Source organism: Callionymus lyra, chromosome 13, assembly GCF_982586985.1.
Source record: "Callionymus lyra chromosome 13, fCalLyr1.hap1.1, whole genome shotgun sequence".
Classification (NCBI taxonomy): domain Eukaryota; kingdom Metazoa; phylum Chordata; class Actinopteri; order Syngnathiformes; family Callionymidae; genus Callionymus; species Callionymus lyra.
In genome coordinates, this window is record NC_141830.1 from 505,573 (window position 1) to 520,000 (window position 14,428).

Genomic DNA, 14,428 nt, shown 5'->3' on the forward strand with positions numbered 1-14,428 from the left:
ATGAATATGATGAAGATGATGAAGATGATGAAGATGAAGATGAAGATGATGAAGATGAATATGATGAAGATGATAATGAAGATGAAGATGAAGATGATGATGATGAAGATGATGATGATGAAGACGATGAAGATGATGATGATGTTGATGAAGACGATGATGAAGATGAAGATGAAGATGATGATGAAGATGATGATGATGATGAAGACGATGAAGATGATGATGAAGATGATGAAGACGATGAAGATGAAGATGATGAAGACAATGATGAAGATGATGATGATGAAGATGATGAAGATGAAAAAGATGTTGAAGATGAAGATGAGGATGAAGATGATGAAGATGAAAAAGATGTTGAAGATGAAGATGAGGATGAAGATGATGAAGATGAGGAAGACAATGATGAAGATGATGAAGACAATGATGAAGATGATGATGATGATGAAGATGATGAAGCTGATGATGAAGATGATGATGATGAAGATGATGATGATGAAGATGATGATGAAGATAATGAAGACGATGATGATGAAGATGATGAAGATTAAGATGATGAAGATGATGATAATGAAGATGATAATGAAGATGATGATGAAGATGATGAAGACGATGATGAAGATGAAGATGAAGATGATGATGAAGATGATGAAGACGATGAAGATGAAGACAATGATGATGAAGATGAAGATGATGACGATGATGATGATGAAGATGAAGACAATGATGAAGATGAAGATGATGAAGATGATGATGAAGATGAAGATAAAGATAAAGATAATGAAGATGATGATGAAGATGATAAAGATGAAGATGAAGCTGATGAAGATGAAGATGATGATGATGAAGCTGATGATGATGATGATGATGAAGATGATGAAGATGAAGACGATGATGATGAAGATGATGATGATGAAGCTGATGAAGATGATGAAGATGAAGACGATGATGATGAAGATGATGATGATGAAGCTGATGAAGATGATGAAGATGAAGACGATGAAGATGATGAAGATGAAGATGAAGACGATATATATCATAATAAAGAAGAGTTCTGGCGGTGCGTTCAAGGACAGACACGGAAGTGTTGGTAGTATTTTATCAAGAGTCACATGAGGTATCTGAAGTATCTGAAGTATCTGAAGTATCTGAAGTATCTGAAGTATATCTTAAATAAGACGAGCAGTAGGTAGTATCACAGTGACCGTCAACATTCATATTTCAACTATACACACTATTTACACGTGTGGACGAGACTTTGGCAAACAAAAGTGCGAATGTTGGCGACGTGTTCTGGAAGGAAACCACATGGTATCAAAATGGAGGACGAGGTGACGAGCAGCGTCGCGACAACAAAATGTCCTGAGGAGGCGGGATCGTCGCCCTCTGCTGGTGGCAGCTCACCGCTGCGCCGCTTCGTCAGTAAACATGAGTGTTGCTAACGCCGCTAGCACGCTAACGGCGTCACCCTGTGGTCTGGAGTGTCATGACAGTCCGAGCCTGAGGGGGGCGCTGGTGCGATGTAAACCGTCCGGGAAACAAAAGAATGACCACAGAAACCCTCGCGGCGGCCATCTTGAACAGGCCGTAGAAAAGAGTGTCAGGAGGATGCCGGGGAGAGCGACGGCGCCCACTGGTGTCCTGAGTCCATAAGTCATTTGTGGGCGGAGACCGGGTCGGGTTCCTTGGCTCCCTTCGGGTCCCTGGCCTCGGCCGTCCACGACGCCGCCCTCTTGGCGCTCATGTGGCGCCGCGTGTGTTTGGTCAGGTGGTCGCTGCGCATGAAGCGGCGCTCGCACACGCCGCACGCGAACTTCTTCTCGCCGGTGTGCGTGCGGCGGTGGCGCGACAGCTCGTCCGAGCGAGCGAACTTCTTGTCGCATCCGTCCCAGTGGCAGCTGAACGGCTTCTCGCCTGCGGGGAGAACACAGGGTCAGACGCGGCGGCGGCGGCGGCGGCGGCGGCAACGTTACCTGTGTGTGTGCGCAGGTGCGCCTTCAGGTGCGAGCTCTTGAAGTAGGTCTTCTTGCAGCCGGGGAAGTTGCACAAGTAGTTGCGGCGCCGGGAGAAGTCGGCCTGCGAGAGGACGGCGCCGCTGGACCCGGACGGCAGGTAGACCGGCGCCGGCGCCAGGGGGAGGAGCTTGGTGTTGCCCAGGGTCATGACGGCCTGCGGCACCTGGAGGTTCGGACTCATGGTCTGAGGGACCACCAGCATCACGGTCCCTTGGGGCATGGCCGAGCCCATCAGCAGGGGGGGGCTGAAGGAGGCGGCGGAGGGAGACAGGAGGGACTTCGACGTCCCCCGGACCTGAACCGGAGCCTGGACCAGAGCCGAGATCATTCCGGTCTGACTGACGGGGAACACCTGGCACAGCAGCGGAGACAGTGGAGGCGAAGGCAAGGAAGACGGAGGTGAAGAGTGAGGGCGGGTCATACAGGGGGAGGAGCCACAGAAGCCCTCCGGGGTCGCTCTGGGAGGCGGGGTCTGTGGGGGGGGCGTGGCTCTGTCAGGGGCGCAGAGACTATCACCCGTGTGGCGGATCACACTGGTGACCATCGCTCGGCCTGACGGTGCTTCGGGCTGATGGGTCAGCAGCGAGGTCTGTGTCTGGACCGCTGGTCTGTCTGTGGTGCAGACGGGCGGTACCTGTGGTACCTGTGGTACCTGTGCTACCTGTGCTACCTGTGGTACCCTGGTCTCTGAGGAACTGGGACTGTGAGGCGGAGTCATGCACTGGAGGACAAACAACAGAGATCTGGTTATTACACTGTTGTTATTACACTGTTGTAATATTGTAATTACACTGTTGTTATATTGTTATTACACTGTTGTAATATTGTAATTACACTGTTGTTATTACACTGTTGTAATATTGTAATTACACTGTTGTTATTACACTGTTGTAATATTGTTATTACACTGTTGTTATTACACTGTTGTAATATTGTAATTACACTGTTGTTATTACACTGTTGTAATATTGTTATTACACTGTTGTTATATTGTTATTACACTGTTGTAATATTGTAATTACACTGTTGTTATTACACTGTTATTACACTGTTGTTATATTGTTATTACACTGTTGTAATATTGTAATTACACTGTTGTTATTACACTGTTGTAATATTGTTATTACACTGTTGTAATTACACTGTTGTTATTACACGAATGTAATATTGTTATTACACTGTTGTAATTACACTGTTGTTATTACACTGTTGTAATTACACTGTTGTAATATTGTTATTACACTGTTATTACACTGTTGTAATATTGTTATTACACTGTTGTAATTACACTGTTGTTATTACACTAATGTAATATTGTTATTACACTGTTGTTATATTGTTATTACACTCTTATATTGTTATTACACTGTTGTAATCTAGTTATTACACTCTTGTTATATTGTTATTAAACTCTTGTTATATTGTTATTACACTGTTGTTATATTGTTATTACACTGTTGTTATATTGTTATTACACTGTTGTTATATTGTTATTACACTCTTGTTATATTGTTATTACACTCTTGTTATTACACTGTTGTTATATTGTTATTACACTCTTGTTATACTGTTATTACACTCTTGTTATTACACTGTTGTTATATTGTTATTACACTCTTGTTATACTGTTATTACACTCTTGTTATATTGTTATTACACTCTTGTTATACTGTTATTACACTCTTGTTATTACACTGTTGTTATATTGTTATTACACTCTTGTTATACTGTTATTACACTCTTGTTATACTGTTATTACACTCTTGTTATACTGTTATTACACTCTTGTTATACTGTTATTAAACTCTTGTTATATTGTTATTACACTCTTGTTATATTGTTATTACACTCTTGTTATACTGTTATTACACTCTTGTTATACTGTTATTACACTCTTGTTATACTGTTATTAAACTCTTGTTATATTGTTATTACACTCTTGTTATATTGTTATTACACTCTTGTTATACTGTTATTACACTCTTGTTATACTGTTATTACACTCTTGTTATACTGTTATTACACTCTTGTTATACTGTTATTACACTCTTGTTATACTGTTATTACACTCTTGTTATACTGTTATTACACTCTTGTTATACAGTTATTACACTCTTGTTATTACACTCTTGTTATATTGTTATTACACTCTTGTTATACTGTTATTACACTGTTGTTATACTGTTATTACACTCTTGTTATACTGTTATTACACTCTTGTTATACTGTTATTACACTGTTGTTATACTGTTATTACACTCTTGTTATATTGTTATTACACTCTTGTTATACTGTTATTACACTCTTGTTATACTGTTATTACACTCTTGTTATACTGTTATTACACTCTTGTTATACTGTTATTACACTCTTGTTATATTGTTATTACACTCTTGTTATATTGTTATTACACTCACCAGGGAGGACATGGACATCAGGTCCTTGGGTGAGACCCTCGTCTCGGGCAGGTGGACGGAGTCACAGGAGTCGGAGGTCGGGGTCAGTGGGCGGGGCTTGAGCGACCCGAGACCCCAGAAGCTCATGCTGACCAGCACCTCCGCTGCCTCGAGGTCGTGGTTCTCCACGCAGGACTTGACCTCCATGATCTGTGACCACATGAGTCCAGTCTTAGGGAAGAACCGGCAGCAGCTCAGAGAAGTGATGACGTCAGGCGTCTCTCGGGTCAGCTGTGACGTCACCCTCCCGGGTCACTGCAGAACCAGCCCAGACTACGCGGCGACAGGCCACGCCCCCCCCCCCCCCCCGCGCAACAGGAAGTCGAAACAAAAGTGAGATCTCCCGTCATGCACCTGAACACACCTGACGCTCACCTGCTGAACCAACACTGGACCTTCCTGGACGAGTTCGTGGATCAAGACAACAGAGGCTTCACCTCGAGTGACCCGCGCGCCTGCAGAACCCCCGGAACCACCGCTGACCCGAACCCCACAGAGAGCGCGCGCGTCAGGTCGGACTCACCTGACAGGTTCGAGGGTCCGGCCCGTCAGTCCAGAGACACGAGCAGCTGCAGCGGGTCCACCGGAGCCGAACCTCAGACTGGTTCCGATCCGAGCAGCAGGAAAACACAAACAAAGTGGAGCAGTCTGGCGGTGGTAGAGCTCAGCCAATCACAGGCAAAGGTGTAGCGGCCGCCGGCCAATCACGGAGCAGTCGGGGCGTGAGCGCTACGTGCGAGGCCGCTGATTGGCTCGCCACGGGGTCCGTGTCTGAGGGGGCGGGGCCGGAGAGTCAGCGGTGTCACCGTAAACCCGCTGAACTCGGTGAACCCTGCGCGCGCACAGCGGGGTAAAGGTTGGCGGGGACGCGCTGCGCTGGCACGTGAGCCACAACCGCAGATCACAACAAACGTGTGGTGATGACGTCACGGCAGCCGCTCTCTTCAGCAGAGTCTCGCGTCTGGTGACGTCAGTGCAGGGACCGAGGTCACGTGACGACATGACTCGCGCTCGAACCTTTGGGTCGCGCGCGTGCACGAGCCTGCGCGCCCCTCATTGTCTTCTTGCTCAGCCCCGCCCCCCCGGAGCAGTTCAACCTTCGTTTGTTTTGTTTTGTGTTTTTGGGTTTTTTTTATGTTTGTTTTGTGTGTTTCTAAATGTTTGTTTTGTGTGTTTTTAAATGTTCGTTTTGTGTGTTTTTAAATGTTTGTTTTGTGTGTTTCTAAATGTTTGTTTTGTGTGTTTTTAAATGTTCGTTTTGTGTGTTTTTAAATGTTTGTTTTGTGTGTTTTTAAATGTTCGTTTTGTGTGTTTTTAAATGTTCGTTTTGTGTGTTTCTAAATGTTTGTGTATTTACGTTTGTTTTGTGTGTTTCTAAATGATTGTGTATTCAAGTTTGTTTTGTGTGTTTTAAACGTTTGTTTTGTGTGTTTTTAAATGTTTGTTTTGTGTTTTAAATGTTTGTTTTGTGTGGTTTTAAATGTTTGTTTTGTGTGTTTTTAAATGTTTGTTTTGTGTGTTTTAAATGATTGTGTATTCAAGTTTGTTTTGTGTGTTTTAAAATGTTTGTTTTGTGTGTTTTTAAATGTTTGTTTTGTGTGTTTTAAATGATTGTGTATTCAAGTTTGTTTTGTGTGTTTTAAATGTTTGTTTTGTGTGTTTTAAATGTTTGTGTATTTACGTTTGTTTTGTGTGTATTTACGTTTGTTTTGTGTGTTTTAAATGTTTGTTTTGTGTGTTTTTAAATGTTTGTGTATTTACGTTTTTTTTGTGTGTTTCTAAATGTTTGTGTATTCATGTTTGATTTGTGTGTTTTAAATGTTTGTTTTGTGTGTTTTTAAATGTTTGTTTTGTGTGTTTTTTAATGTTTGTTTTGTGTGTTTTTAAATGTTTGTGTATTTACGTTTGTTTTGTGTGTTTTTAAATGTTTGTGTATTCAAGTTTGTTTTGTGTGTTTTTAAATGTTTGTTTTGTGTGTTTTAAATGATTGTGTATTCAAGTTTGTTTTGTGTGTTTTAAATGATTGTGTATTCAAGTTTGTTTTGTGTGTTTTAAATGTTTGTTTTGTGTTTTTAAATGTTTGTTTTGTGTGTTTTAAATGTTTGTTTTGTGTGTTTTTAAATGTTAGTTTTGTGTGTTTTAAAATGTTTGTTTTGTGTGTTTTAAATGTTTGTGTATTTACGTTTGTTTTGTGTGTTTTTAAATGTTTGTTTTGTGTGTATTTACGTTTGTTTTGTGTGTTTTTAAATGTTTGTTTTGTGTGTTTCTAAATTATTGTGTATTTACGTTTGTTTTGTGTGTTTTTAAATGTTTGTGTATTCAAGTTTGTTTTGTGTGTTTCTAAATGTTTGTGTGTGTGTGTGTGTGTGTGTGTGTCTCAGGACACAAAGTTCCTCCTCGTGACTCTTCTTTGTTCTCGCTGCTGCAGTGACCCCGGCTCACCTCTGGGGGGTCACCTGAGTTAACAGACCCACACAAGGTCTACAGGAAGTTCCACCTCCTTCGCTCGTCCCCGGCACACTGGGACAATGTCTTTGTCTCTCTTTTCCCGCTCCAGCTGCTGTTGCCGGGCAACATTGCAGTGTCAGCCACGTTGCCATGACGACCGAGCTGCGTTACCTCGAAGCACCTCAGACGCTGCAGTCGAGTCCAAACACACAACATCTGTATTCAAGTACACACAACTGAAACACACACTTGTGTGAAACACACACTTTTTTGAAACACACACTTGTGTGAAACACACACTTGAAACACACACTTGTGTGAAACACACTTGAAACACACACTTGTGTGAAACACACACTTGTGTGAAACACACACTTGAAACACACACGAGACACTAGAACTTGTCAGAACCATGACGACCCGGTCTGGTCCTGGACTCCCTCACTGGTCCTGGACTCCCTCACTGGTCCTGGTCCTGGACTCCCTCACTGGTCCTGGTCCTGGACTCCCTCACTGGTCCTGGACTCCCTCACTGGTCCTGGACTCCCCCACTGGTCCTGGACTCCCTCACTGGTCCTGGACTCCCCCACTGGTCCTGGACTCCCTCACTGGTCCTGGACTCCCCCACTGGTCCTGGACTCCCCCACTGGTCCTGGACTCCCCCACTGGTCCTGGACTCCCCCACTGGTCCTGGACTCCCTCACTGGTCCTGGACTCCCCCACTGGTCCTGGACTCCCTCACTGGTCCTGGACTCCCCCACTGGTCCTGGACTCCCTCACTGGTCCTGGACTCCCCCACTGGTCCTGGACTCCCTCACTGGTCCTGGACTCCCTCACTGGTCCTGGACTCCCCCACTGGTCCTGGACTCTCCGGGCACTCCTTTGACGGACGCGTCTCCTTCCAAAGATCCGTCTCTCCAGCTTGTGGACCGCGTGGTTCAGAAGGTCCAGTGGGACCTGCAGCAGGAAGCAGAAGAACCGGAGCAGCCACAGCAGAGACCAGGACAGAGTCTTCTCCAGAGCGGAGTCGCCTCTGGAGGTCCTGCGTGAAGAGGCGTCAGTCTCTAGAGCGGTCGGGGTCTGGGGTCTGGGGTCTCACCGGGCTCCCGTGGGCTTCAGGTACCAGCAAAACTGCTGCACCGGCATCACCGGGTCCAGACGCTGATGGTGCATGGAGGGCCCGTCGGCACCGGCCTGGTCTCCCCAGAGGAACCTGAAGCTGGACGGGCGCTGCTGGACCTCGGCCGACTGGCTGGACAGCTTCTGGAAGCAGTACTGGATGTGCTCGGCGGTTCCTGCGCCACAGAACCAGAACACGGTGAGGGTCCAAGAAGCCGCCGGGACGGCGCCGGCGCCGACTCACGTGTCCTCCTCACGGACGTCTTCCTGTCCAGGCACAGCAGCTTCCTGGACCTCCACTGTCGCCTAAACACACACCGGGGTCACGGGGGCTCGTCGTCATGGAGACCGGGTTACCTGGCCAGGTCCAACTGATGCGTCTGCCGCACGCGGTGGAGCGCCCCCTGCAGGACGCGGTACCACCTCCTGAAGCTGAACACACCCGAGTCCTGCTCCGGGACCTTGTTGGACAGTTCCCTGAAGACAGAGCCAGTGAGCAGAACCTTCTTCTTCTCCACGCGTCCATCAGACCAACCACTCCGTGTCGTCGTCCAGAGCGAAGAGCAGCTTCAGCGTGACGATCAAGATGGCGGCCGCCTGGACGTCATACTGCGGCAGGATCTGGCCGCCGGACGGGTCGAAGGTCTGGACCTTCATCAGGTCGGCGTGCTCGGCCAGCGCACACGCCCACGGCTGCAGCTCATCTGTCGGAGAAGCTCACGAGTCAGGCGACCTCAGGTGACCTCAGGCGACCCCCCCCCCCCCCCCCCCCCGGAGGCGTACCTGGCAGGTTGGCCTCGGCGAGGTAGCGCACGAGCAGCGGCGCCGGATGCAGCAGCGCCCGGCGGTCCAGGGGCGGGAAGGCGGGGAGTCGCAGGAGGCGACACATGGCCTGAGCCTGGAGGTGGAGGCGCCGGTACGACGGGACCACCTGAGGAGACGCGAGGCGTGACCTTCACGAGAGACAGCCACGGGAAAGTCCAACGGTACCGTGACCCTGAAGAGGGCGGCGTCCAGGCCCTGGAGCTGGACCTCCTCAGGTAGACCCTCGTAGGCGTTGATGTACGGAACCTGACCGTCGTTCACCAGCCTGGACCCACAGAAGCCAGTTGGTGTGAGGAACATCTCGACGCTGTGGATCATCTCACCTGAGCAGGTCACTGAGCGTCAGCGCCTCCCGGGACCAGACCAGGGCGAGGTGGATCAGCACCAGGGTCTTGGACATGCTGAGACACGTCGAGCGCCGCGTCTTGGAGTCGCAGCTCCCTGCGGTGGACTCACCTGCCTCGGACTCACCTGCCTCGGACCCGTCAGAGTCCGAGGCAGGTGAGTCCGAGGGAGCGGCGAGGTCATGTGGGGTCGGGCTGAAGGTCCTCAAGGGGGCGCCGACATACGCCTGCTGGCTGAGCTGCAGGTAACGTCTCCACAGCTGCAGCAGAACCTTGTCCTGGGAGGGCAGCGGGTCACGACCACCTCACGACTCTGGACCAGAACCTCCTACCTTGAAGTCCGGAGACACGCCGAGTCCCACGAGTGCGATCGCCTGCTCGCTCAGGATCAACTGGAAAGCCTCGCAGACGCTCCACTTGGGCAACACTGGTGTGAGGGGGCGGAGTCAGGAGTGAGTGACAGACAGGGGGCGGAGTCAGGAGTGAGTGACAGACAGGGGGGTGGAGTCAGGAGTGAGTGACAGACAGGGGGCGGAGTCAGGAGTGAGTGACAGACAGGGGGCGGAGTCATGAGTGAGTGACAGACAGGGGGCGGAGTCATGAGTGAATGACAGACAGGGGGCGGAGTCATGAATGAGTGACAGACAGGGGGCGGAGTCAGGAGTGAGTGACAGACAGGGGGCGGAGTCAGGAGTGAGTGACAGACAGGGGGGCGGAGCCATGAGTGAGTGACAGACAGGGGGCGGAGTCATGAGTGAGTGACAGGGCGGAGTCATGAGTGAGTGACAGACAGGGGGGCGGAGTCATGAGTGATAGAAAGACAGGGGGGAGTTATGAGTGACAGACAGGGGGGCGGAGTCAGGAGTGAGTGACAGACAGGGGGGCGGAGTCATGAGTGATAGAAAGACAGGGGGGAGTCATGAGTGAGTGACAGACAGGGGGCGGAGTCAGGAGTGAGTGACAGACAGGGGGCGGAGTCATGAGTGATAGAAAGACAGGGGGAGTCATGAGTGAGTGACAGACAGGGGGCGGAGTCAGGAGTGAGTGACAGACAGGGGGGTGGAGTCAGGAGTGAGTTACAGACAGGGGGGCGGAGTCAGGAGTGAGTGACAGACAGGGGGCGGAGTCATGAGTGATAGAAAGACAGGGGGAGTCATGAGTGAGTGACAGACAGGGGGCGGAGTCAGGAGTGAGTGACAGACAGGGGGGTGGAGTCAGGAGTGAGTGACAGACAGGGGGGCGGAGTCAGGAGTGAGTGACAGACAGGGGGCGGAGTCATGAGTGATAGAAAGACAGGGGGAGTCATGAGTGAGTGACAGACAGGGGGCGGAGTCAGGAGTGAGTGACAGACAGGGGGGTGGAGTCAGGAGTGAGTGACAGACAGGGGGCGGAGTCATGAGTGATAGAAAGACAGGGGGGAGTCATGAGTGAGTGACAGACAGGGGGCGGAGTCATGAGTGATAGAAAGACAGGGCGGAGTCAGGAGTGAGTGACAGACAGGGGGCGGAGTCATGAGTGATAGAAAGACAGGGCGGAGTCAGGAGTGAGTGACAGACAGGGGGCGGAGTCATGAGTGATAGAAAGACAGGGCGGAGTCAGGAGTGAGTGACAGACAGGGGGCGGAGTCATGAGTGATAGAAAGACAGGGCGGAGTCAGGAGTGAGTGACAGGACTCACCAGGCTCAGAGGTCGTTCTCCTGACAGCAGTTGCACGAACGTCTCGAGAACGTAAGGTCAGGTCAGCCTCGTTCCTCCTCTGTGGAGAACCACCATGTTCAACTCTGAAGTCACTCCTGTGATGATGTCACTACTGTGATGATGTCACTACGGTGATGATGTCACTACTGTGATGATGTCACTACAGTGATGATGTCACTACGGTGATGATGTCACTACGGTGATGATGTCACTACGGTGATGATGTCACTACAGTGATGATGTCACTACAGTGATGATGTCACTACGGTGATGATGTCACTACTGTGATGATGTCACTACAGTGATGATGTCACTACGGTGATGATGTCACTACAGTGATGATGTCACTACAGTGATGATGTCACTACAGTGATGATGTCACTACTGTGATGATGTCACTACGGTGATGATGTCACTACGGTGATGATGTCACTACTGTGATGATGTCACTACGGTGATGATGTCACTACGGTGATGATGTCACTACGGTGATGATGTCACTACAGTGATGATGTCACTACGGTGATGATGTCACTACGGTGATGATGTCACTACGGTGATGATGTCACTACGGTGATGATGTCACTACTGTGATGATGTCACTACAGTGATGATGTCACTACAGTGATGATGTCACTACAGTGATGATGTCACTACAGTGATGATGTCACTACAGTGATGATGTCACTACGGTGATGATGTCACTACGGTGATGATGTCACTACGGTGATGATGTCACTACGGTGATGATGTCACTACGGTGATGATGTCACTACGGTGATGATGTCACTACTGTGATGATGTCACTACTGTGATGATGTCACTACGGTGATGATGTCACTACAGTGATGATGTCACTACAGTGATGATGTCACTACAGTGATGATGTCACTACAGTGATGATGTCACTACAGTGATGATGTCACTACGGTGATGATGTCACTACAGTGATGATGTCACTACGGTGATGATGTCACTACGGTGATGATGTCACTACTGTGATGATGTCACTACGGTGATGATGTCACTACAGTGATGATGTCACTACGGTGATGATGTCACTACTGTGATGATGTCACTACAGTGATGATGTCACTACGGTGATGATGTCACTACGGTGATGATGTCACTACTGTGATGATGTCACTACGGTGATGATGTCACTACAGTGATGATGTCACTACGGTGATGATGTCACTACGGTGATGATGTCACTACAGTGATGATGTCACTACAGTGATGATGTCACTACGGTGATGATGTCACTACGGTGATGATGTCACTACTGTGATGATGTCACTACGGTGATGATGTCACTACTGTGATGATGTCACTACGGTGATGATGTCACTACAGTGATGATGTCACTACAGTGATGATGTCACTACAGTGATGATGTCACTACGGTGATGATGTCACTACGGTGATGATGTCACTACGGTGATGATGTCACTACTGTGATGATGTCACTACGGTGATGATGTCACTACAGTGATGATGTCACTACAGTGATGATGTCACTACAGTGATGATGTCACTACAGTGATGATGTCACTACAGTGATGATGTCACTACAGTGAGACGTGTGACATCATCACAGGAAGTGTGTGTTCATACCTCGATGATGTTGTGACACGTCCGGCAGAAGAACCCGTCGTCCTCAGAAACACCCCAATCTACTGCCTCACACTGAGAGCAGGGTTCTGTGAAGCCAACCTACACACATGATACACACATGTTACACACATGATACACACATGATACACACACGATACACACATGATACACACACATGATACACACACATGATACACACACGTGATACACACATGACACACACATGACACACACACATGATACACACACATGATACACACATGATACACACATGATACACACACATGATACACACACATGATACACACACGTGATACACACATGACACACACATGACACACACACATGATACACACACATGATACACACATGATACACACACATGATACACACACATGATACACACATGATACACACACATGATACACACACATGATACACACATGATACACACATGATACACACACATGATACACACACATGATACACACACATGATACACACACATGATACACACATGATACACACACATGGTACACACACATGATACACACATGATACACACATGATACACACATGATACACACATCATACACACACATGATACACACATGATACACACACATGGTACACACATGATACACACACATGATACACACATGATACACACATGATACACACATCATACACACATGATACACACATGATACACACACATGATACACACATGATACACACATGATACACACATGACACACACACATGATACACACACATGATACACACATGATACACACATGATACATACATGATACACACATGATACACACATGACACACACACATGATACACACACATGATACACACATGATACACACATGATACACACACATGATACACACACATGATACACACATGATACACACATGATACACACACATGATACACACACATGATACACACATGATACACACATGATACACACACATGATACACACACATGATACACACACATGATACACACATGATACACACACATGGTACACACACATGATACACACATGATACACACATGATACACACATGATACACACATCATACACACACATGATACACACATGATACACACACATGGTACACACATGATACACACACATGATACACACATGATACACACATGATACACACATCATACACACACATGATACACACATGATACACACACATGATACACACACATGATACACACATGATACACACATGATACACACACATGGTACACACACATGATACACACATGATACACACACATGATACACACACATGATACACACACATGATACACACATGGTACACACACGATACACACACACGATACACACACATGATACACACACATGATACACACATGATACACACACGATACACACACATGATACACACATGATACACACACGATACACACACACGATACACACACATGATACACACACATGATACACACATGATACACACACATGATACACACATGGTACACACACGATACACACACACGATACACACACATGATACACACATGATACACACACATGATACACACATGATACACACACATGATACACACATGATACACACATGATACACACATGATACACACATGATACACACACATGATACACACATGATACACACACACACATCATCTTCATCATTATCATCATCTTCATCGTCATCTTTAGAAAGAGAAGAAGAAAAAGAAGCAGAAGAAGAAAGAGAAGAAGAAAGAGAAGGAGAAAGAGAAGAGGAAAGAGAATAAGGAGAAGAAGAAGAAGAAAGAGAAGAAGAAAGAGAGGAAAAGTTACCGTGAGCTCTGAGTCCATGTTACTTCCGTATTTGACCACGTGCTCCA

At 47.3% G+C, this 14,428-nt stretch overlaps 2 protein-coding genes across 6 annotated transcripts in view; both read right to left on the minus strand.

Annotated features, from left to right (window-relative positions):
* Window positions 1–1,108: 1,108 nt before the first annotated feature.
* Window positions 1,109–5,089, minus strand: LOC148066894 (Krueppel-like factor 11). Of its 2 annotated transcripts, XM_087805505.1 has the most exons (4): window positions 4,992–5,089; window positions 4,430–4,618; window positions 1,971–2,733; window positions 1,109–1,911 (listed from the first exon to the last, which is right to left on the minus strand). In XM_087805505.1, the coding sequence occupies exons 2-4, from the start codon at window positions 4,613–4,615 to the stop codon at window positions 1,652–1,654; spliced, it is 1,209 nt and encodes a 402-aa protein (XP_087661631.1). In that variant the 5' UTR covers window positions 4,616–4,618; window positions 4,992–5,089; the 3' UTR covers window positions 1,109–1,651. The 2 variants fall into 2 exon arrangements, with proteins under 2 accessions (XP_087661631.1, XP_087661630.1); XM_087805504.1 differs by having other exon boundaries at window positions 4,430–5,058.
* A 2,027-nt stretch (window positions 5,090–7,116) lies between these two features.
* Window positions 7,117–14,428, minus strand: part of taf1b (TATA box binding protein (Tbp)-associated factor, RNA polymerase I, B) — an 8,466-nt gene continuing 1,154 nt past the window's right edge. For 3 of the 4 annotated variants that reach the window (XM_087805752.1, XM_087805751.1, XM_087805753.1), the window contains 12 exons: window positions 14,382–14,428; window positions 12,520–12,618; window positions 10,882–10,960; window positions 9,537–9,631; window positions 9,184–9,482; window positions 9,026–9,125; window positions 8,819–8,966; window positions 8,571–8,739; window positions 8,393–8,512; window positions 8,280–8,341; window positions 8,016–8,211; window positions 7,117–7,958 (listed from right to left, as the gene is read on the minus strand). The exon at window positions 14,382–14,428 is cut by the window's right edge. In XM_087805752.1, the coding sequence (XP_087661878.1) occupies window positions 7,655–7,958; window positions 8,016–8,211; window positions 8,280–8,341; window positions 8,393–8,512; window positions 8,571–8,739; window positions 8,819–8,966; window positions 9,026–9,125; window positions 9,184–9,482; window positions 9,537–9,631; window positions 10,882–10,960; window positions 12,520–12,618; window positions 14,382–14,399 (1,689 nt within the window). In that variant the 5' untranslated portion in view covers window positions 14,400–14,428 and the 3' untranslated portion in view covers window positions 7,117–7,654. The remainder of the gene's footprint in view (window positions 7,959–8,015; window positions 8,212–8,279; window positions 8,342–8,392; window positions 8,513–8,570; window positions 8,740–8,818; window positions 8,967–9,025; window positions 9,126–9,183; window positions 9,483–9,536; window positions 9,632–10,881; window positions 10,961–12,519; window positions 12,619–14,381) is intronic. The other variant, XM_087805754.1, reaches the window with a different exon arrangement.

Coding starts and splice junctions, on each gene's coding strand:
- LOC148066894 (XM_087805504.1), bottom strand. CDS start 4,630: ATGTGGTCACAGATCATGGAGGTCAAGTCCTGCGTGGAGAACCACGAC. Junction 2,734..4,429: donor TGATGTCCATGTCCTCCCTG/GTGAGTGTAATA, acceptor TTTGTCCTCCAG/TGCATGACTCCGCCTCACAG. Junction 1,912..1,970: donor GCACCTGCGCACACACACAG/GTAACGTTGCCG, acceptor TTCTCCCCGCAG/GCGAGAAGCCGTTCAGCTGC.